The sequence below is a fragment of the Garra rufa genome, chromosome 24 (assembly GCF_049309525.1).
Source record: "Garra rufa chromosome 24, GarRuf1.0, whole genome shotgun sequence".
NCBI lineage: Eukaryota > Metazoa > Chordata > Actinopteri > Cypriniformes > Cyprinidae > Garra > Garra rufa.
In genome coordinates, this window is record NC_133384.1 from 9,448,914 (window position 1) to 9,472,072 (window position 23,159).

At 31.4% G+C, this 23,159-nt stretch overlaps 1 protein-coding gene across 1 annotated transcript in view; it reads right to left on the minus strand.

The window, feature by feature from the left end:
- Nucleotides 1-23,159, minus strand: part of piezo2a (piezo-type mechanosensitive ion channel component 2a) — a 235,552-nt gene that overhangs the window by 81,621 nt on the left and 130,772 nt on the right. Inside the window, 5 exon segments of the mRNA XM_073830385.1 lie at nucleotides 2,232-2,386; nucleotides 4,674-4,800; nucleotides 4,904-4,939; nucleotides 6,039-6,154; nucleotides 8,058-8,251. Of these exon segments, the coding sequence (XP_073686486.1) occupies nucleotides 2,232-2,386; nucleotides 4,674-4,800; nucleotides 4,904-4,939; nucleotides 6,039-6,154; nucleotides 8,058-8,251 (628 nt within the window).

A 23,159-nucleotide genomic window follows, 5' to 3' on the forward strand; every position in this document is an offset into this window, starting at 1 on the left:
GCTACGATATAAAAACCGACTGATTTTCCAATTGGAAATTGGAATTAATAGACTAATGAATTAATCTGTTAATAGACTTCGTTGAATAAACGTAATACACGTTTAAAAATCAAACCCAGGTGTGGGTGTTTTTATATCACTGTATTTCTTAAGAAAGGCTGTCTTTAGAAAATGTCATTTTCATTTCATCCTGCATAAGGCAGTGTTTTTAAATTAAGAGCTGCTTTGTCTATAGCCATTACCGGGGAAACCTCGTTTCTCGTGCTTAAAGCACCTCCTACTGGGAAGTAATGAGTTTGCATTTTTAATAAATCAGTCTAATTTACGCAGCCAACATATTTCGCTTGTTATTAAAAAAAATAATCTACTCTAGAAGGACTTAGCTGTTGTTATTGATTCTATTTGGATGTCTACCGGAAGTTAAGTTTGGGCCACAAAAGCGCGCATGCGCAGTAACGTTTGTTTATGTTGTTGCCGTTGAAACCGTCTATAGCGCCAGCGCTCTAAAATCTTTGGTTTTTGCTGTTAATTAAAATGTCATATGTGACCCTGGACCACAAAACCAGTCATAAGGTTAAAAATTTACAAAACTGAGATGTATGCATCATATGAAAGCTTAATAAATAAGCTTTCTATTGATGTATGGTTTGATAGGAAACGGCAATATTTGGCTGAGATACATCTATTTGAAAATCTGGAATCTGAGGATGCAAAAAAATCTAAATACTGAGAAAATCACCTTTAAAGTTGTCCAAATTAAGTTCTTAACAATGCATATAACTAATCAAAAATTACATTTTGATATATTTACAGTAGGAATTTTACAAAAAAATCTTCATGGAACATGATCTTTACTTAATTTCCTAATGATTTTTGGCATAAAAGAAAAATCAATAATTTTGACCCATACAATGTATTTTTGGCTATTGCTACAAATAAACCCCAGCGACTTAAGACTGGTTTTGTGGTCCAGGGTCACATATTAGCAGAAACCCTAAAAAATACAGCTCCGAGTTGCCCACGACAGACACCAAAGGTTTCTGCTCTAATTCTTGCAGTCTCCGGACTTTTTAAGCAACGGTAAACTTTCGTCACCTCAACAGAAGGCCCGCCTCTCCATTCATTCGATTGGACAATGGAAAAAACGCAAATGATGTTGCTTTTTTTTCAACTTCAGACGCTCAGAGCGCTTCTGCAAAAACGTGAGGCGCCCGGGGCACATAAGCAGCGCTCAGAACACTCACTGCCAACAGAAAACCATTCAAAAAAGGCGCCTCCAACTGCAAAATCGCGTTCGGTGTGATCGGGGCCTTAAAGGAACACTCCGCTTTTTTTGGAAATAGGCTCATTCTCCAACTCCCCCCGAGTTAATAAGTTGATTTTTACCGTTTTGAAATCCATTCGGCCGTTCTCCTGTTCTGGGGATATCACTTTTAGCATAGTTTAGCAGAGATCATTGAATCCTATTAGACCAATAGCATCGCGTTAAAAAATGACTAACGAGTTTCCATATTTGTCCTATTTAAAACTTGACTCTTCTGCAGTTATATCGTGTACTAAGACCGGTGGAAATGCAAAGCTGCGAGTTTCTAGGCTGATAAGATTAGGAACTAGACTTCCATTCCGGTGTAATAGTCAAGGAAGTTTGCTGCTGTAATATGACCGAAGCAGGCGGAGTAATATCAGAAATGAGTTCCCAGCTAGTTTAGCATTTGCACATGTGCTGCGTGGTATTACTGCTCCTGCTTCGGCCATATTACGGCAGCAAACTTCCTTGATTATTACGCCGGAATGGGAATGTAGTTCCTAATCTTATCAGCCTAGAAAATTGAAGCTTTGCATTTCCACATTTTCTTAGTACACGATATAACTACAGAAGAGTCAAGTTTTAAATAGGACAAATATGGAAACTCGTTAGTCATTTTTTAACGCGATGCTATTGGTCTAATAGGATTCAATGATCTATGCTAAGCTATGCTAAAAGAGATATCGCCAGAACAGGAGAACGGCCGAATGGATTTCAAAACGGTAAAACTCAACTTATTAACTCGGGGGGAGTTGGAGAATGAGCCTATTTCCAAAAAAAGTGGAGTGTTCCTTTAATCTTCAATTTCTTGAAAACTATAAGTGGGATCAGTCTGAAGAGCTGGGCTGAGTTTGGTGGCTCTAGGCTTTCTCAAACCAACCTACAGTAATTAGGGGTCTAATGTCTGCTGAAAGGAAGGACTCACCATCATGGCGATGAGGGCACAGATGTAGCTCTGCTTCATGATGAACCTGAAGGCCTTGACCGCTGCATTCACACGAACAACACCGAACGGCTGGGGAACCTCGGGAAGCTCAATATACGTGGAGTCCATCTCGTAAACACCGCAGTCCATTTTCTCTAAAAAAAACAAGCATGTATTTTTAGCAAACGGAGGTCAAACGTTAGGGTCAGACTCTGAATCATCTAATATCTTTGCCCTCGAACATGAATGGAGGCTTTACACGCATATCTGGAAAATTCTGACTGCATTTCCAAGAACTGAGGAAAAAAACCTTCCCAAGATGTGTGGGAAATATTTAGGGAATAGGGATGATTATGGGAATACTGGGAGATTATGGACTGTGTTTGGTGGAAAAAACATCCTAAAATCTCTTACATAAAATCAAATATTTGAATCTTGTTTTCCAGTAAACACACTGCCACGCAAATGTTTGAGACTTGCAATGTTTTTTAAAGAAGTCTCTGCATTTATTTGATCAAAAATACAGAAAAAAACAATAATACTGCAAAATGTTATTATAGTATAAAATTATGTTTTTTATTTTAATATACATAAAAAACAATTTTAAAGAACAATTTATTCAAAATATAAATATTTTCTAACAATATAAGTCTTTGCTATCACTTTTTATTAATTGAACACATCCTTCATGAATAAAAGTAATAATTTATTTTAAAAAAGAGGGTATAAAAATGTACCGACCCCACACTTTTGAACAGAAGTGTATATTGTCAGAAAATATTTTTTTTTTATTTGAAATAAATGCTGTTCTTTTGTAACTTTTTATTCATCAAAGAATTCTGAAAAAAAGTATCACAGGCTCTAAAAAATGTGTTTTCAACATTGATAATAAATCAGTATATTAGAATGATTTTTAATTAGTAATGATGCTGAAAAATTCAGCTTTGATCACAGAAATAAATTAGATTTTTAATGCATTTTAAAACAGAAGATTGTTATTTTACATTGTAATAATATTTCACAATATTAAATATTTTTTTTATTTTTGATAAATGAGTAATATAATAAATGCAGCCTTGATGAGCATTAAAAACTTACTTAAAAAAACATTAAAATTCTTACTGATCCCAAACTTTTGACTGGCAATGTATATAAAATAAAAGAAAAAACGAAAAAAGAAAAAAAAAATTTAAAACAAACAAAAACACAAAATAAATAAATAAATAATAAAGTAAGTACATAGGTTTAATAGTATAACATTAATATACTTTCAATATATAAAATATATAATAGATAGATAGATAGATAGATAGATATAATTATATATACATATATTTATTTTTTCAGCTCAGTGTAATACTGCTTTAAATTGTTGTTTTTTCCCCCAAAAAAAGTTTTCTGTTTAATTTAATACCATTTTATTTTTGTTTTCTGTTTTTTTTGTTTTCCCCTTCATTTACAGAAGACACCCACTAAAATGTCATTCAGTGTAACAATCTTGTCAGACATATTTACAACAAAAATCAAATTATGACATTAAAAGATGAATTATTTTCACCCCAAATACTAATTAGTTGTAATTCTACACTTTTAAAATTTTGAAAATTTGATTATATATATAAATACATTTTTTATATATTTTTTTAGCTTATAGGTCAAATACGAAAAAGGGTTTAAGCATATAAACAGTAAGTGTAACACTGCTTTAAATTGTTGTTTTCCCCAAAAAATATTTAAAAAGTTTTCTCTTTAATTTAATTGCATTTTTGCTTTTGTTTTTCTGAGCAAAAAATAAATATCATACATTTTTACCTTAATTTACAGAAGACACCAAAATGTCATTCAATGTAACAATCTTGTCAGGCATATTTACAACAAAAATGACATATTAAAAGATGAATTACTTTCACCTTAAATACTAATTAGTTGTAATTCATTTTTTAAATTTAGATTTTTTTTTTACTAATTTAAAACACAATAACATTTAATATGCTCCCTTATCCTGTTATATATTTTAATATGCACAAGTCAGAATAAACAGGTTGTTAGTTGTTTTACATAAATATTGTTACATTGAATAATTCAGTCACATTATTTCAACCAAATTGTGACTTTTGTGAATTTTATTCTCCAAAAACCTAAAAGTAGACTCTTTAATTACATTTAATGATTTCTATGGACATAAAATCACTTTTGTAAATTTCTTTTGACGTAAACACCCTTATTTTATTTTTTACTCATCTTAGATTTTACCTTAGATGAACATTTTCTATTGACAAAATGAGTTTTTGCAAATGACTGAATCAAAAGAAGTAAAGCAAATTTCAGCAAATAAGATGTTCCTTTTGTTTTCTATAATGCATCCAGCTGAACTCTCAGCCGCCCGTTTTGCACTCCAGCACATTTTTGTTTAGTGACAGGAAGAGGAAGTGGCTGACTTACGCGGATCAGGCTCGGGTTGTCCGGGTCGATAATGAGGAGTTGAGTAGAGCTCCAAAGACTTGGGGCCGTTCTCATGACGGACTGATGTGAAATCCAACGAGGCTCCGTTTGATGTTACGATCAATACCTGAAACAGAGTATTAAGTCAGTATTTACCCTGATTTCATTCCTGACAGACTCATGCATTTATAAATGATGCTTATTTATTAAAGTCAACCTGAAACACAGACCTCGGGTGTGATGTAGCCATCCTGTGTGGTGAGCAGCTGAACAATTCAAACAAACAAAAAAGTTACTTTTAAAAGTAATGCGTTACAATATTGAGTTACTTTTTATGGAAAGTAATCTGTTATATTTGCTTTACTTTTTAAATCTGGGCAGGGCTTGTTTGTTTTTAATATAAAAAGTTGTATTTTTGTCAAATGTAAAAGCCTGTTCACACCAGAAGCCTCAGGCTTAGAGAAAAGTAGATTGACGTCTGTCCAGTCGACCGCAGAAGAACAAATGTCAACTCTTCAGCAATAAAAAAAGAAAACAAATGTTAGATTATCTTGAGTAATTTGTGTTTATTAGTTTGGATGAATTGGATCATCGAAGGTCGGCAGCAAAGACATCGGTTAATAAAATGGGATTGAATGCATAAAGCATATTTGTATTGTTTAACATATTTAATTGAATTTCACTGTTTTTATTCATTTTGAAGAACACTGTATCTGTTTTTTTAGTGAGTGAGATGAATTAATGCATGTTCACATTACAAGTAACATCTTGAAATTTCTCTCAACATGGGGACAGGAGAGCTTATTACTTTACTAGTTAGTTGGAATAAGTAATATTATTGTGTAACAGGACGACTATTTATCTATACATTTTTTTTTTAATTTTTACTTTTTAAATGTGTCTATCTATCTATCTATCCTTTCATTTTTTTTGTCTTTTATTTTATTTATATATTTTTTAATTCTTTTTTTGTGTATTTTTCTGTCGTTTTTATTTCTTAGTTCTGTACACAGCATGGCTTATAACAATCATTAAAGCATCAGTCGTCTGCTTTTCTGTGCAAAAAGACTAACAAATGCATCCATATCTAGGCCCTGCGGTTATGCCCTTCTCCTGAGCCAGAATAACTACATTTCTTTTTCTTTCATGTAGCAATAGTGCGGCGGAAGGGAGTAAGAACACGAGCTCTCGCATGATGCAGATGATATTCCAATCACAAGGGAGATCACATACATGCGATGGAGCTGAAGAAAGGCATTCTTATACCCGTGTAGATATTTGCAAACGGTGGAGAGGTCTACAAACTCTACATTGTCATCATCATCAGTCTTTTTAAGTGGTCTATTTTCATTTGAAATGACTCACATGTCTCTCATCTGTTCGATAGTGTGCCATTCGCCACAGCTGCCTCTTCTTGTCTGCGGTGTAAACAGCTGTATTGCTTTCAGGAGATTCTGGCTCCTCTCGCTCTTCTGCCTCTTCTTCTTTCTCTTTGACCTGCTGATAAACCACAATCACAAATATGTCCTATTAGACTGATCATCTTAGAGATCTGGCTACACTCTTCATGATGAACCTTTTTTGTCATAAAGAACCTTTCTGTTTCACAAAAAGTTCTTTGTGGGAAAGAAGGTTCTTCAGATTATAAAAAGTAAGAAATAGATGGTTCTTTAAAGAACCTTTGACTGAATGGTTCGTTGTGGAACCAAAAATGGTTGTGGAGAACCTTTTAAAGCACCTTGTATTTGTTTCAGAATAAATAAATAAATACAATCCTTTAACCCTGCTCTGGTTTTGAGTGGGAGAGGACTTACTTTTTTCACAAAAATGCAGGTGAAATGTTATTGCAGGGTACAACAAAACAATCCAACCGAAACATGTATAGTTTTATACTTTTGGGGGATTTTCCCCCACCTTGTAACACTCAAAATATAGTCAAAATCATAGGCTTATGAAAATAAAAAAAATGCTTTTTTTTAAATCTGTTATTATGCAATATTATTTTTAAATATTAGATTTGACAATCTTTTTGGTGAACTTGTTTTCTTTCAGTTTCTTTCAGTCTTTTTGGAGCTGATTGATCACAGGCCTCATTGCTCTGAGGTCATGCACCAGTCATAAGGGTTATTTTTTTGAAGATATTTTTGAGATTTATCATCTGAATAAATAAATAAATCAGCTGTCCATTGATGTATGGCTTGTAAGGATAGGACAATATTTGGCTGAGATACAACCATTTAAAAAAATGGAATCTGAGGGTGAAAAGAAAAAAAAAAGAAAATCACCTTTAAAGTTGTCCAAATGAAGTTCTTAGCAATGCATATTACTAAATACATTAAGTGTACAAAATATTTTCATCAACATCATCTTTACTTAATATCCTAATGATTTTTGACATTAAAGAAAAATCTATAATTTTGACCCATGCAATGTATTGTTGGCTATTGCACATATGTGACCCTGGACCACAAAACCAGTCATAAGGTTAAATTTTACAAAACTGAGATGTATACATCATATGAAAGCTCAATAAATAAGCTTTCTATTGATATATGGTTTGTTAGGATAGGACAATATTTGGCCGAGATACATCTATTTGAAAATCAGGAATCTGAGGGTGCAAAAAAATCTAAATACTGAGAAAATCACCTTTAAAGTTGTCCAAATTAGGTTCTCAACAATGCATATTACTACTCAAAAATTGCATTTATATATATTTATAGTAGGAATTTTACAAAAAATCTTCATGAAACATGATCTTTACTTAATTTCCTAATGATTTTTGGCATAAAAGAAAAATCAATCATTTTTACCCATTAAATGTATTTTTGGCTATTGCTACAAATATACCCCAGCGACTTAAGACTGGTTTTGTGGTCCAGGGTCACATATTAGGTGTGGGTTTTTCAGCACAACAAGTGTTAAAATGTAAACGAGGACTAGTTACAACATTTAAATTCATCATAAAACAGTGGGTAACACTTTACTTTTACTTGTTTTTTAATTTACGTAAAATGCATTATAAGAGTATTCACAATGTAGAGTTTGTTGTAACTTTCCATAACTAATTGTAGCCGAAGTGAAAATGCATTACAGTATTTAAAGGTTTGTTTGTCATGTATTTCAATGCATTGCACTTTCTGAGATTATGACAATGTATACATAAGTTTTATAATGTATTATAACTGTGGTTACAATTATTCATGAGATCATGCAATGCATTATAAGGTGAATTGCAAGCCATAATAAATGCATTGAAACTGCATTTATATAGCATTATATATAAGGGCTTTAAGTAAAGTGTTACCAAACAGTGTTCAAAAGTTATTTTACTTTTGTAGTCTGATAGATTTCTGAGTGAAACAGGATACTGAACAAGAAAACTGTCTAAATAAGACTGTAATCTGACCGTGTCTTCTGACTCCTGCAGCCAAAGGCGGATGAGCGTGGCCAGAGTGTAATACAGCACCAAGAGCATGATGGGATTGACAAAGTGGTGCCACTCCAGATCAGGGTTGACTCTGAACATCCAGGTGTGAGAGCAGTCCGTCTGAACCACAGGAGAGATGCCAAACAGACTGAGGAGGAAGAGGAGAAAATTTAATTAATTCATTAAAAAATACATTAAAAAAACTACAGGTTCCAATAGTCTTTTTTGCTTATCAAGGGTGCATTTATTTGATCAAAAATATTGAAAAAATGTGATATATTATTGCTATTTAAAATAACAGTTTTCTATTTTAATATACTTTAAAATATAATTTATTCCTGTGATCAAAGGAGAATTTTCAGCATCATCAGTCTTCAGTGTCACATGATCCTTCAGAAATCATTCTAATATACTGATATATTATCAATGTTGAAAACAGCTGTGCAGCTTATTTATTGATTGATTTATTTGCAACTGGTGATAATTTTTTCAGGATTTCTTGATGAATAAAAAGTTAAAAAGAACAGCATTTATTTAAAATATTTTGTAACAGTATACACTACAGTTCAAAAGTTTAGAGTCAGGGTTTTGTTTCGGACAAAAATGAACAATTCTATTTAGCAAAGATGCATTAAATTGCTATAAAGCAATAGTAAAGGCTTATATTGTTAGAAAACACTAAACTGTGTTCTTAACTTTTTATTCATCAAAGAATCCTACAAAATAAAGAAAGAAAAAAGTATTACAGATTCCAAATAATATAAAGCAGCACAACTCTTTTCAACATTGATAATAAATTCAGCTTTGCATCACAGGAATAAATTATATTTTGAAGTATATTAAAATATTAAACAGTTATTTTAGTTTGTAATAATATTTCACAATATTACAGTTTTTTTCTGTATTTTTGAGCAAATAAATTCAGCCTTGGTGAGCAGTAGAAACATTTTGAATGGCAGTCTGTGTGTATGTACTGTACAGTTGAGGTCAAAAGGTTACATCCCCCTTTCAGAATCTGCAAAATGTTAATTATTTTACCAAAATAATACAGATCATGCAAAATGCATGTTATGTTTTTTATTTAGTACTGACCTGAATAAGATATTTCACATAAAAGATGTTTACATACAGTCCACAAGAGAAAATAGCTGAATTTAAAAAAGTTTATATACAATTGATTCCTAATACTGTGTTGTTACCTGAATGATCAACAGCTGTGTTTTTTGTTTAGTGATAGTTGTTCATGAGTCTCTTGTTTGTCCTGAACAGTTAAACTGCCTGCTGTTCTTCAGAAAAATCTTTCAGCTCCCACAAATTCTTTGATTTTCCAGCATTTTTGTGTATTTGAACCCTTTCCAACAATGACTGTATGATTTTGAGATCCATCTTTTCACACTGAGGACAACTGAGGGACTCATATGCAACTATTACAGAAGGTTCAAACACTCACTGATGCTCCAGAAGGAAAAACCATGCATTAAGAGCTGGGGGATGAAAACTTTTGGAAATTGGAAAATCGGGGTACATTGAACTTGTTTGTCTTCTGGAAAACATGTCTTCTGTCGCTTCTAAAGGGCAGCATTAAATGAACAAAATATGACATTTAGGCAAAGATTTACACATTTCCATTTTGTTCAAAAGTTTTCACCCCCGGCTCTTAATGCATGGTTTTTCCTTCTGGAGCATCAGTGAGTGTTTGAACCTTCTGTAATAGTTGCATATGAGTCCCTCAGTTGTCCTCAGTGTGAAAAGAGGGATCTCAAAATCATACAGTCATTGTTGGAAAGGGTTCAAATACTTCAGGATTTTTCTGAAGAACAGCATCTCTAAACAAAAAGAAACACAGCTGTGGATCATTCAGGCAACAGACACAGTATTATTTTCTCTTGTGGACAATATGTGAACATCGTTTAAGTTAAAAATCTTATGCAGGTCAGTACTAAATAAAAAATAACATGCATTTTGTCTTGCATATTATCTTGAGGTTTCACCGTAATGTTAAAACAATGCATAGTAATGCCATAATTTTGTACGGTTCGGTGCATATATTAAAACAACAATAAAAATCCTCATAAAAGATATGAAGAATATAAAACTGGAATGATGTGGGAAGGAAAAATAAGTTTATCACCAAATCAAAAAGACCAACAGAAACACTTGTAACAGAAGAGCTGCTAATTCACTTCAGATTTCCGAAGGTTAGGCTTGTGTTTATTTTCCCTATTTTTTCTTTCTCTCATTCAGTGGAACCAAAATTGAACGCCTAAGGAAAAAAAATAACAGCATATGCTTTTTAACCGGGATATAAAAGTAAAAAAAAAACGTATAAAACTAAAAGAGTAAAAGGGATGAGTAAAAAAAAAAAAAAAATGAAGTTGAGCCCAAGACAACAACACTCCCAACAACTCTTCATTTCCATTTGAAATTAAATGTAATTTGAAGCGTCACACCCTTTTAGAACAAACATGTGGCCTTTTAGTGCAACCTGAAAGCAATATGCAGTATATTTCAGGTTGAGCTGATGAAATCAATAAAAGCGTAACTTCTCACAGCCAAAACCCTGAAAGCGTATTAGGTGACAAACGCATGCTCCTTGGTTTTTATAGTTTTGGTGCTGTTAGTAAAATCGCTGCGGTTTGCCAGATGTTCGTTTTGCTGGCGCTCCATGGCATCGAGAAAATATGAAGTCAGAATATTTGGCCTTTCGTGATTCATCCAAACCCAAAGCGTGACGTCCAAGTCCTAATACCACGGCTGAAAATAACGAGTCGAAGTGCAGAAATGTTGCTGGATAGAGTGACTATTTATAATGCGGCCAATTCATAATAAACACGCCGTTTAGCAGAAAAAGGTGCCACGAGGACATCAGACCATAAAGACAAACCGTAAAGCTCTTTAATCTCGACCGCTAGACAGAAAACCATTACTCCCGCTTCTCATTTTCCTTCTGAGAATCAGACCTCAGAAATGTCACACATATCTCCTCTAGAGATGTCAAACACCTCAAAGCTCTTTACTACTAATGTATGACAATTTACGGTACACTACTGTTCTCACCAAGGCTGCATTTATTTGATTAAAAATATTACAAGATTAAAGTAGCAATATTTTGAGAATAAAGTTGAAATATTATAAAAATGAAGTCGAAATATTATGAGAATAAAGTTGAAATATATTATGAGAATGAAATCGAAATATTTTGAGAATGACGTGGAAATATTATTAGAATAAAGTCAAAATATTATGAGAATAAAGTCAAAATATTATGAGAATAAAGTCAAAATATTATTAGAATAAAGTCAAAATATTATGAGAATAAAGTCAAAATATTATGAGAATAAAGTCAAAATATTATGAGAATGAAATCGAAATATTATGAAAATGAAGTTGAAATATTATGAGAATAAAGTAAAAATATTATGAGAATAAAGTCGAAATATTATGAGAATGAAATTGAAATATTATGAGAATGAAATCGAAATATTTTGAGAATGACGTGGAAATATTATTAGAATAAAGTAAAAATATTATGAGAATAAAGTAAAAATATTATGAGAATAAAGTCAAAATATTATGAGAATGAAATTGAAATATTATGAGAATGAAGTCGAAATATTATGAGAATAAAGTCAAAATATTATGAGAATAAAGTTGAAATATTATGAGAATAAAGTCAAAATATTATGAGAATAAAGTTGAAATATTATGAGAATAAAGTCGAAATATTATGAGAATAAAGTTGAAATATTATGAGAATAAAGTCAAAATATTATGAGAATAAAGTCAAAATATTATGAGAATAAAGTCAAAATATTATGAGAATGAAATTGAAATATTATGAGAATGAAGTCGAAATATTATGAGAATAAAGTCAAAATATTATGAGAATAAAGTTGAAATATTATGAGAATAAAGTCAAAATATTATGAGAATAAAGTTGAAATATTATGAGAATAAAGTCGAAATATTATGAGAATGAAATTGAAATATTTTGAGAATGATGTGGAAATATTATGAGATTAAAGTCAAAATATTATGAGAATAAAGTCGAAATATTATGAGAATAAAGTCAAAATATTATGAGAATAAAGTCAAAAATAGTATGAGAATGAAATTGAAATATTTTGAGAATAAAGTCAACATATTATGAGAATGAAATTGAAATATTTTGAGAATGATGTGGAAATATTATGGGAATAAAGTAAAAATATTATGAGAATAAATTATATAATATAATATATATTATATAATTTAATATTATCTATATATATATATATATGTGGCACTAAAACACTGTCACAGAAAACAGTTGTGCCATCCAATATTTTTGAGGATTCAGAGATGAATAAAAAGTTCAAAAGAACATCATTTATTTGAAATAGAAATCTTTTTAACATTTTAAATGTCTTTATGTAACGGAGGCCAGCTAGTAGGTGCTGTGCAGGTGAACCTCACTCCCCGATCTCAAGAGACGCACCAGCGACAGACACTAGAGGTTGCAGCCTTTAGCCTCCTTGTTAGTGCGTCCGCCTCCCATGCCGGAGACCCGTGTTCGAGACTCACTGAGAGCGGGTGCGGTAGGACCCGGGTGTGAGGGGTAACATTTACTGTCACAAAGCATCCCTGATGAATAAAAGCATTCATTTCTTTTACAAAACTGACCTTAAACTTAAACTTAAAGGAAATATGACATATCCAGGGAGTATTTATAGTCATAAACAAGCAGCGTCTGAGCAATACTTCCTGCACTGGTTGCACCCAACAGACAAACCAACAGAAAAGCATTTGCCTTTGCTAAATTTGCATTCTTTCTGCCCAAAATAGACTCTTCTGTGGCATTTCGACTTTATTCTCGTAGTATTTCGACTTTATTCAAGCAATATTTCGACTTTATTCTCGTAGTATTTCGACTTTATTCTCGTAGTATTTCGACTTTATTCTCGCAATATTTCGACTTTATTCTCGCAATATTTCGACTTTATTCTTGTAGTATTTCGACTTTATTCTCGTAGTATTTCGACTTTATTCTCGTAGTATTTCGACTTTATTCTCGTAGTATTTCGACTTTATTCTCGTAGTATTTCGACTTTATTCTCGCAGTATTTCGACTTTATTCTCGTAGTATTTCGACTTTATTCTTGTAGTATTTCGACTTTATTCTCGCAGTATTCCGACTTTATTCTCGTAGTATTTCGACTTTATTCTTGTAGTATTTCGACTTTATTCTCGCAGTATTCCGACTTTATTCTTGTAGTATTTCGACTTTATTCTCGCAGTATTCCGACTTTATTCTCGTAGTATTTCGACTTTATTCTCGCAGTATTTCGACTTTATTCTCGTAGTATTTCGACTTTATTCTCGTAGTATTTCGACTTTATTCTCGCAGTATTTCGACTTTATTCTCGTAGTATTTCGACTTTATTCTTGTAGTATTTCGACTTTATTCTCGCAGTATTCCGACTTTATTCTTGTAGTATTTCGACTTTATTCTCGCAGTATTCCGACTTTATTCTCGTAGTATTTCGACTTTATTCTCGCAGTATTCCGACTTTATTCTCGTAGTATTTCGACTTTATTCTCGCAGTATTTCGACTTTATTCTCGCAGTATTTCGACTTTATTCTCGTAGTATTCCGACTTTATTCTCGCAGTATTTCGACTTTATTCTCGCAGTATTTCGACTTTATTCTCGTAGTATTTCGACTTTATTCTCGCAGTATTTCGACTTTATTCTCGCAGTATTTCGACTTTATTCTCGTAGTATTTCGACTTTATTCTCGTAATATTCCGACTTTATTCTCGTAGTATTTCGACTTTATTCTCGCAGTATTCCGACTTTATTCTCGTAGTATTTCGACTTTATTCTCGCAGTATTTCGACTTTATTCTCGCAGTATTTCGACTTTATTCTCGTAGTATTCCGACTTTATTCTCGCAGTATTTCGACTTTATTCTCGCAGTATTCCGACTTTATTCTCGCAGTATTCCGACTTTATTCTCGTAGTATTTCGACTTTATTCTCGCAGTATTCCGACTTTATTCTCGTAATATTCCGACTTTATTCTCGTAGTATTTCGACTTTATTCTCGTAATATTCCGACTTTATTCTCGTAGTATTTCGACTTTATTCTCGCAGTATTCCGACTTTATTCTCGTAGTATTTCGCCTTTATTCTCGTAGTATTTCGACTTTATTCTCGCAGTATTCCGACTTTATTCTCGTAGTATTCCGACTTTATTCTCGTAGTATTTCGACTTTATTCTCGTAGTATTCCGACTTTATTCTCGTAGTATTTCGACTTTATTCTCGTAGTATTTCGACTTTATTCTCGTAGTATTTCGACTTTATTCTCGTAGTATTTCGACTTTATTCTCGTAGTATTTCGACTTTATTCTCGTAGTATTTCGACTTTATTCTCGCAGTATTTCGACTTTATTCTCGTAATATTCCGACTTTATTCTTGCAGTATTTCGACTTTATTCTCGTAGTATTTCGACTTTATTCTCGTAGTATTTCGACTTTATTCTCGTAGTATTTCGACTTTATTCTCGCAGTATTTCGACTTTATTCTCGTAATATTTCGACTTTATTCAAGCAATATTTCGACTTTATTCTCGCAGTATTTAGACTTTATTCTCGCAATATTTCGACTTTATTCAAGCAATATTTCGACTTTATTCTCGTAGTATTTCGACTTTATTCTCGTAGTATTTCGACTTTATTCTTGTAGTATTTCGACTTTCTTCTCGTAGTATTTCGACTTTATTCTCGCAATATTTCGACTTTATTCTTGTAGTATTTCGACTTTCTTCTCGTAGTATTTCGACTTTATTCTCGTAGTATTTCGACTTTATTCTCGTAGTATTTCGACTTTATTCTCGTAGTATTTCGACTTTATTCTCGCAATATTTCGACTTTATTCTCGTAATATTTCGACTTTATTCTAGTAGTATTTCGACTTTATTCTCGCAATATTTCGACTTTATTCTCGTAATATTTCGACTTTATTCTCGTAGTATTTCGACTTTATTCTCGTAGTATTTCGACTTTATTCTCGTAGTATTTCGACTTTATTCTCGTAGTATTTCGACTTTATTCTCGTAGTATTTCGACTTTATTCTCGTAGTATTTCGACTTTATTCTCGCAGTATTTCGACTTTATTCTCGTAGTATTTCGACTTTATTCTTGTAGTATTTCGACTTTATTCTCGCAGTATTCCGACTTTATTCTTGTAGTATTTCGACTTTATTCTCGCAGTATTCCGACTTTATTCTCGTAGTATTTCGACTTTATTCTCGCAGTATTCCGACTTTATTCTCGTAGTATTTCGACTTTATTCTCGCAGTATTTCGACTTTATTCTCGCAGTATTTCGACTTTATTCTCGCAGTATTTCGACTTTATTCTCGTAGTATTCCGACTTTATTCTCGCAGTATTTCGACTTTATTCTCGCAGTATTTCGACTTTATTCTCGTAGTATTTCGACTTTATTCTCGCAGTATTTCGACTTTATTCTCGCAGTATTTCGACTTTATTCTCGTAGTATTTCGACTTTATTCTCGTAATATTCCGACTTTATTCTCGTAGTATTTCGACTTTATTCTCGCAGTATTCCGACTTTATTCTCGTAGTATTTCGACTTTATTCTCGCAGTATTTCGACTTTATTCTCGCAGTATTTCGACTTTATTCTCGTAGTATTCCGACTTTATTCTCGCAGTATTTCGACTTTATTCTCGCAGTATTCCGACTTTATTCTCGCAGTATTCCGACTTTATTCTCGTAGTATTTCGACTTTATTCTCGCAGTATTCCGACTTTATTCTTGTAGTATTCCGACTTTATTCTCGTAGTATTTCGACTTTATTCTCGCAGTATTCCGACTTTATTCTCGTAGTATTTCGCCTTTATTCTCGTAGTATTTCGACTTTATTCTCGCAGTATTCCGACTTTATTCTCGTAGTATTCCGACTTTATTCTCGTAGTATTTCGACTTTATTCTCGTAGTATTCCGACTTTATTCTCGCAGTATTTCGACTTTATTCTCGTAATATTCCGACTTTATTCTTGCAGTATTTCGACTTTATTCTCGTAGTATTTCGACTTTATTCTCGTAGTATTTCGACTTTATTCTCGTAGTATTTCGACTTTATTCTCGTAGTATTTCGACTTTATTCTCGCAGTATTTCGACTTTATTCTCGTAATATTTCGACTTTATTCTCGTAATATTTTGACTTTATTCTCGTAATATTTTGACTTTATTCGCAAAACATTTCAAATTTATTCTCGTAATATTTCAACTTTATTCTCGTAATATTTCGACTATATTCTCGTAATCTTAGAATTTCTTTATATTATTTTTTTAATGTGCCACTAAAACACTGTCGCAGAAAACAGTTGTGCCATCCAATATTTTTCAGGAAACCATCATACATTTTATTTTTGAGTATTCAGAGATGAATAGAAAGTTCAAAAGAACATCATTTATTTGAAATATGAATCTTTTTAACATTTTAAATGTCTTTACTGTCACAAAGCATCCCTGATGAATAAAAGCATTCATTTCTTTTACAAAACTGACCTTAAACTTAAACTTAAAGGAAATATGACATATCCAGGGAGTATTTCCAGTAATAAACAAGCAGCGTCTGAGCAATACTTCCTGCACTGGTTGCACCCAACAGACAAACCAACAGAAAAGCATTTGCTTTTAATCTCTGGCTTTGCTAAATTTGCATTTCTTCTGTCCAAAATAGAGTCTTCTCTGGCATTTCCACATAGTTGGAGCTCAGCTAGTGTGTAATCAAAAGCGCGTCCTCGCCACAAAGCTGGTCCTGATTGTGCTGTTTATGTGATTGTGAGAGAGAAGCTCTTTGTTTTCCGTCTCAGAGGTTTCGTCTCGCAAATCGTCTAATGTTTTTCTAATAGGGTGTTTCTCAGGTTTTGTTTTGAGGAAGAAACCACAAAATCCTCTAAAAACCACTTAATTCTATGTGGTTGAACAGAGGGGTTTAGTAAAGCGTATTTGTACGCTCGTTTTATGCTTTCTTTGCACGTTCGCCTCTTTTATTCTTCTCCCACACATTGTGTTTGTGAAAGGTATTGTGGTGCGTTTGGCTTGGCGTTCGCTGCCGTTCTGAGCCGGGTTTCAGACGTGTGTGGAGTATCTGTGTGGTTTATAGAGGCTTTGAATGTGTATGAGGTTTCAGGATGTGGATTGAGCCCAAATGAGCGCAGTAACAATTTTTAAACTGGTTTCGTTCAGAGGTCAGAATGGTTGTTTATTTGTAGTGTTCGCTCATGGTTTTGCCATTCTGAAGTCTTGAGCAGCTACTAATCTACTGTAATAGAGAAAAGCCAAACAAACAGCCGACGCAGGAGAGAGTCTTTCAAAGTCTTCGTGACAGATGTTTTCTAGTGTTTGGATTTTGTTGTCAGTTACGCTTTTTGGGTTACGTTAACCCCAAATTCACAAGGTATTTATTACATTCTATGTAGTAATACTAGTACTACTACTACTAATACACATGTATTTGTTTCTTTTTTATTTCATAGTGTTAAAATCAATGGTTGTCAATGATATTTGTCAATTTATGTATTTTATATTTTATAATTTGCTCTCTCTCTTTCTCTATATATATTTGTTGCTTTTTATTTATGTTTATGACTGACAATGAAATATATTTCTATTAAAATAATAATAATAATAATAATAATAATAATAATAATAATAATAATAATAATAATAATAATAATAATAATACTGTAGCAAATTTAATTGTGTCAAAACCTAGGAGTGCCAATGGAATAATTTTATTAAAAAAAATGATAAAAATGTAAATAATAAAAATATTATTATTATTTGTTTTATTATTATTATTATTATTATTATTATTATTAATTTGTTTATTTGTTATTTTTATTTCATAGTATTAAAACCTATGACTGCCAATGTAATATTTTTTTATAAAAAAAATATAAAAAAATAATATTAATAATAATAATAATAATATGTATTATCATCATCATCATTTATTATTATTATTATTATTAATATTTTTATTAGTTCTTTTTATTTCATAGTGTTAAAACCTATGACTGTCAAAATTATTTTTGTAATAAAAATAATAAACAACAAATAATAATAATAATAATAATAATAATAATAATAATAATAATAATAATCATTTGTTATAAATAATAATTATTATTCAAATTTTTGTTTCTCATAGTGTTAAAACCTGTGACTGCAAATGGAATATTTTTATTAAAAAATAATAATATAATTTTATACAACAAAAATAATTATTATTATTATTTATTTGTTTGCGTGTTATTTTTTATTTAATAGTGCTAAAACCTATGACTTCCGATATATATATATATATATATATATATATATATATATATATATATATATATATATATATATATATATATACACACACACACACACACACACACACACTACTAATAATAATTAATAATAATAATAATAATTATTATTATTATTATTATTTTCATTATTATTTATTGTAATAATAATAATAATAATAAAAACAACATACGTTTATCTGTTTTGTTTTTCCATTTCATAGTGTTATACGAACTATGGCCGTCAATCTAAAACAATCAGAATTAATTTAATTATTTCCTTTCATTATTATTATTGTTGTTGTTTTGTTTTAGAATTTAATAATTTATTTAGAAATGTATTACACTATATGTAATAATGATAACACACATGAGACGCACCAGTTGCTCTGCAATTAGTCCCGTATCCGCTGCTAATGTGTGTTTTGAAGGCTCTCTGCTGCCGCCGGTGGAGAATATTAGTGTGTCAGAGTAATATAGAGCAGCCGCTGAAGCCTTAAGAGATGCTGATCCAGCCTTCACTTAGAAGAATGGCATGTCTGTTACTCAAAGACTCTGAGTCACCTTTGATTGTTTTTTCTCTTTCTCTCCCTGAAAGCAGCTGTGTAACGTAAACAGGGCCGGAGCCATCCTGTCCTAAAGAGAAGCATCTGGACTCTCTATTTTTATATCGTCTGTTTTTATTTTAATTTTAGTTAGATGTTTAGTAAATTTGCTTTGTTTTTCTCATTTTATTTATTTTATTATTTATTTTTATTTATTACATTACTCCACAGAAGAAGGAAAGTCATAGGGGAGCACAGATCACATCCTAACACTTTTTGAATTTCTCTGTTTGTTTAAATCCATGAGGAGTTCAGAGTATAATTTTTATCCACATTAGTTTCACACTTGTCTAGTTCACATATGTCACTTTGTTTCATAATTACAGTGTATATGTTTTTCGTTGTTTTCCTCAAAAGAAAGGAAGTGAAATGTTACAATATGCCCCGTAGGTGGATACATTGTAACATCTCAGAGGCACGTTATTAAACTAGATAAAAAAAGTTTGTCAAGACAAGCTTTAAGTTGGCTTGAGAAAGCCAGACAAAGAAAGTTTGAAAAGTTTAAGCAGTTTAAAAAGTTTAGGAAGTTTAAAAGTTTTAAAAATTTTTAAAGCAAGTTGCTAGCATGTTTGTAGCATGATTAGCAAGTTGCTAGCATGTTTCTAACATGATTAGCAAATTGCTAGCATGTTTCTAACATGATTAGCAAATTGCTAGCATGTTTCTAGCATGATTACCAAGTTGCTAGCATGTTTGTAGCATGATTAGCAAGTTGCTAGCATGTTTCTAACATGATTAGCAAATTGCTAGCATGTTTCTAACATGATTAGCAAATTGCTAGCATGTTTCTAGCATGATTACCAAGTTGCTAGCATGTTTGTAGCATGATTAGCAAGTTGTTAGCATGTTTCTAACATGATTAGCAAATTGCTAGCCTGTTTCTAGCATGATTACCAAGTTGCTAGCATGTTGTTAGCATACTTAGCAAGTTACTAGCATGATTAACATGTTAACATGTTTCTAGCGTGATTTGTGTGTTGTTAGCATTTTTTTAACATGATTAGCTTGTTTTAGCATGTTTCAAGTCTAATTAGCATGTTAACATGTTTCTGGCATGTTTAACATGTTACTAGCATGATTAGCATTTTGTTAACACGTTTCTAACATAATCAGCATGTTTTAGCATGTTTCTAGCTTAATTAGCATGTTGTTAATATGTTTCTGCATGTTTAACATGCTACTAGCATGATTAGCATGTTGTTAACATGTTTCTAAAATAATCAGCATGTTTTTAGCATGTTGCTAGCTTAATTAACATGTTGTTAACATGTTTCGGGCACATTTAACATGCTACTAGCATGATTAGCATGTTGTTAATATTTTTCTAACATGATCAGCATGTTTTTAACATGTTTCTAGCTTAATTGGCATGTTGTTAATGCGTTTTTGGCATGTTTAACATTTTACTAGCATGTTAACATGTTTCTAACATTATCAGCATGTTTTTAGCATGCTTTTAACTTAATTAGCTTGTTGTTAACATGTTTCTGACATGTTACTAGCCTGATTAGAATGTCGTTAATATTTGTATAAGATAATTAGCATGTTTTTAGCATGTTTCTAGCTTAATTAGCTTGTTGTTAACCTGTTTCTGGCACGTTTAGCATGTTTCAAGCCTAATTGGCACGTTGTTGGCATGTTTCTAACATGATTAACATGTTTTTAACATGTTTCTAGCCTAATTAGCATGGTGTTAACATGTTGTTAACATTTTTCTGGCATGTTTACCATGTTTCTAGCCTGATTAGCATGTTTCTAACATGATTAACATGTTGCTAGCATGATTAGAATGTCACTAGCATGATGTTAGCATTAGTAGCTTGTTGCTTACCAAGTTACTGGCATGTTTCTTGCATGTTTAACATGTTGTTAGCATGTTTCTAGCCTGATTAGCATGTTAATAAACATGATTCTAGTCAAAGTCCCTTTAAGGCAAGTCATGTCACTCAGTGGCCATCTTTGAAACACCTCTCAGGCATGAAAGTGCAGCTACTATCTCTTTGACAAGACAAGAACTGCTTCATAAATATGGTTCCTTGTGCTCAGAATAGTGTTAAAAACGCTTATTTTTCCGGCTAGATGAGCCAGTGCTCATGCCAGTACTGAGAGCACGTCTTAGAGCACCAATTGTTTCTATAGCAACCGGGACTTCTAACGGCAGCTGCAGTGACTTTACTAATCACCGATTGGCTCTTTCATTAAGAAGGCGGGGCTTCGCGGCCATAATGAGCGTTGCATTTTTCCTCATTCAAAACTATAGGAGTGACATGTCTTGGGTATTCTATAGTGTTCTAGTTGCTAGGCTTGGTTGGATAGGTGCACTTTTTTTCTCTGTATAGTGTTGCTATGGCATAAATTTGGTTATGCTAGCTTGTGTGGAAATATTTAAACCACGTCTGCCACGACTAACCCTGCGCTCCTCTAACGCCATGAAATGAGCAAAAACTGTGAAAAGAATGATTCCTTTAACATGGAGTCAAATCAGGCCATCAGATGTAAACGTTGTGATCTGAAATCAGATCTGAAAACTTACAGCTCGATAAACAGCTTACATCCCACAAACCTGCAGACTTCTACAAATAAAGGTTGATTAGCGTGAGTTTGGGCTCTCATGCAGTCGCGAGGTCTTTCCTGGAGCCAGACGCTGGGCAGACGCCACACAAAACACAGCAAACTAAATCAAGATTTCTGAAAGCAAAGTGAATATTGACTCTTTAAATCAAACTCCTCCGAATAGAGGCTGACAGTGTCGGCTCGTAGGTCGTTTTTGGTTAGAGATGCGAAGCGAGAGCTCAAATACAGCAGCGCTGCCAAACTCTTATGATTTACATGATGAGCTCAACACGACACGGAGGCTTTTAATGCAGCATTTCTAGCCACATGCTATCAAACATGAGCTCCAGAAAAAGAGAAAAAAAGTCTGTAGAGCTCAAACTTTTTCATCTTTTCTGGATATGAACACATAACTCTTCATCCAAAAACTCACAAGTTTAAAACTTTTTGATGCCAATGATCCCTAAATGTGATGATCTGAATGAATGAAGGAATAAATAAAGCATTTATTTTATGTGTAAAAAGATATATTTCTTTGTGTACAGGCCTATTTATATATGTGAGAAAAACTTTAACGCATTGCATTATACAGATGAAATACTTGCAATTTTATATTAATTTTATATAAATATATTATTAAAAAAATATTCACAATTAAATATACATTTTATGAGCTTTTATTTCATTATATAAAATAAAAATAATAATATACATGTATTTGTTTTCTTTTTATTTCATAGTGTTAACTTTTTTTCATTCAGTTTTTTATGACAATGTATTTTTCTATACATACATACATATATTTAAAAACTGACTTATAGAATAAAATACTTATGACTAAATAATAAAATAGTAATTATTAATCAAATTTTATTTTTATTATTATTATTGTGCTTTTACGTTTTATTAATTAATTTTTAAATAAATTATACATTATTATTATAAATTATACAAAACAACAATACATTTATTTGTTTCTTTTTTTATTTTAATTAAAAATATTAAGTATGAAGCATTTAAAAATATTTGTTTTTTATTTAAAAACTATGAATAAATAATCATGACTAAAATAAAATAATCATAATCTTATTTTACTATTATTATTATTATTATTACTATTATTGTGCTTTTATATTTTATTAATTTATTTTTAGCACTTAATTTATTTATTTTATATCTTTAACAATAATACATACATGATTTGTTTTTTCATTAAAATATTAAGTATTTAAAAATATTTATTTTTTATTTAAAAACTATGACTTATAGAATAAAATAATCATGACTAAAATAATAAATTCATCTAATTTTACTATTAATAATAATAATAATAATAATAATAATATTGTGCTTTTAATTTTATAAAAAGAAAATTCAAAAATATTTTTTTTTAAATATTCAGTATTTAAAATAATAAATTATCTAATTTTATTATTATTATTATTGTGTTTTTACATTTTATTAATTATTTTTTTTATAAAAAAATATTAAGTATTTACATTTTTTTCTTTTTTATTCAAAAACTA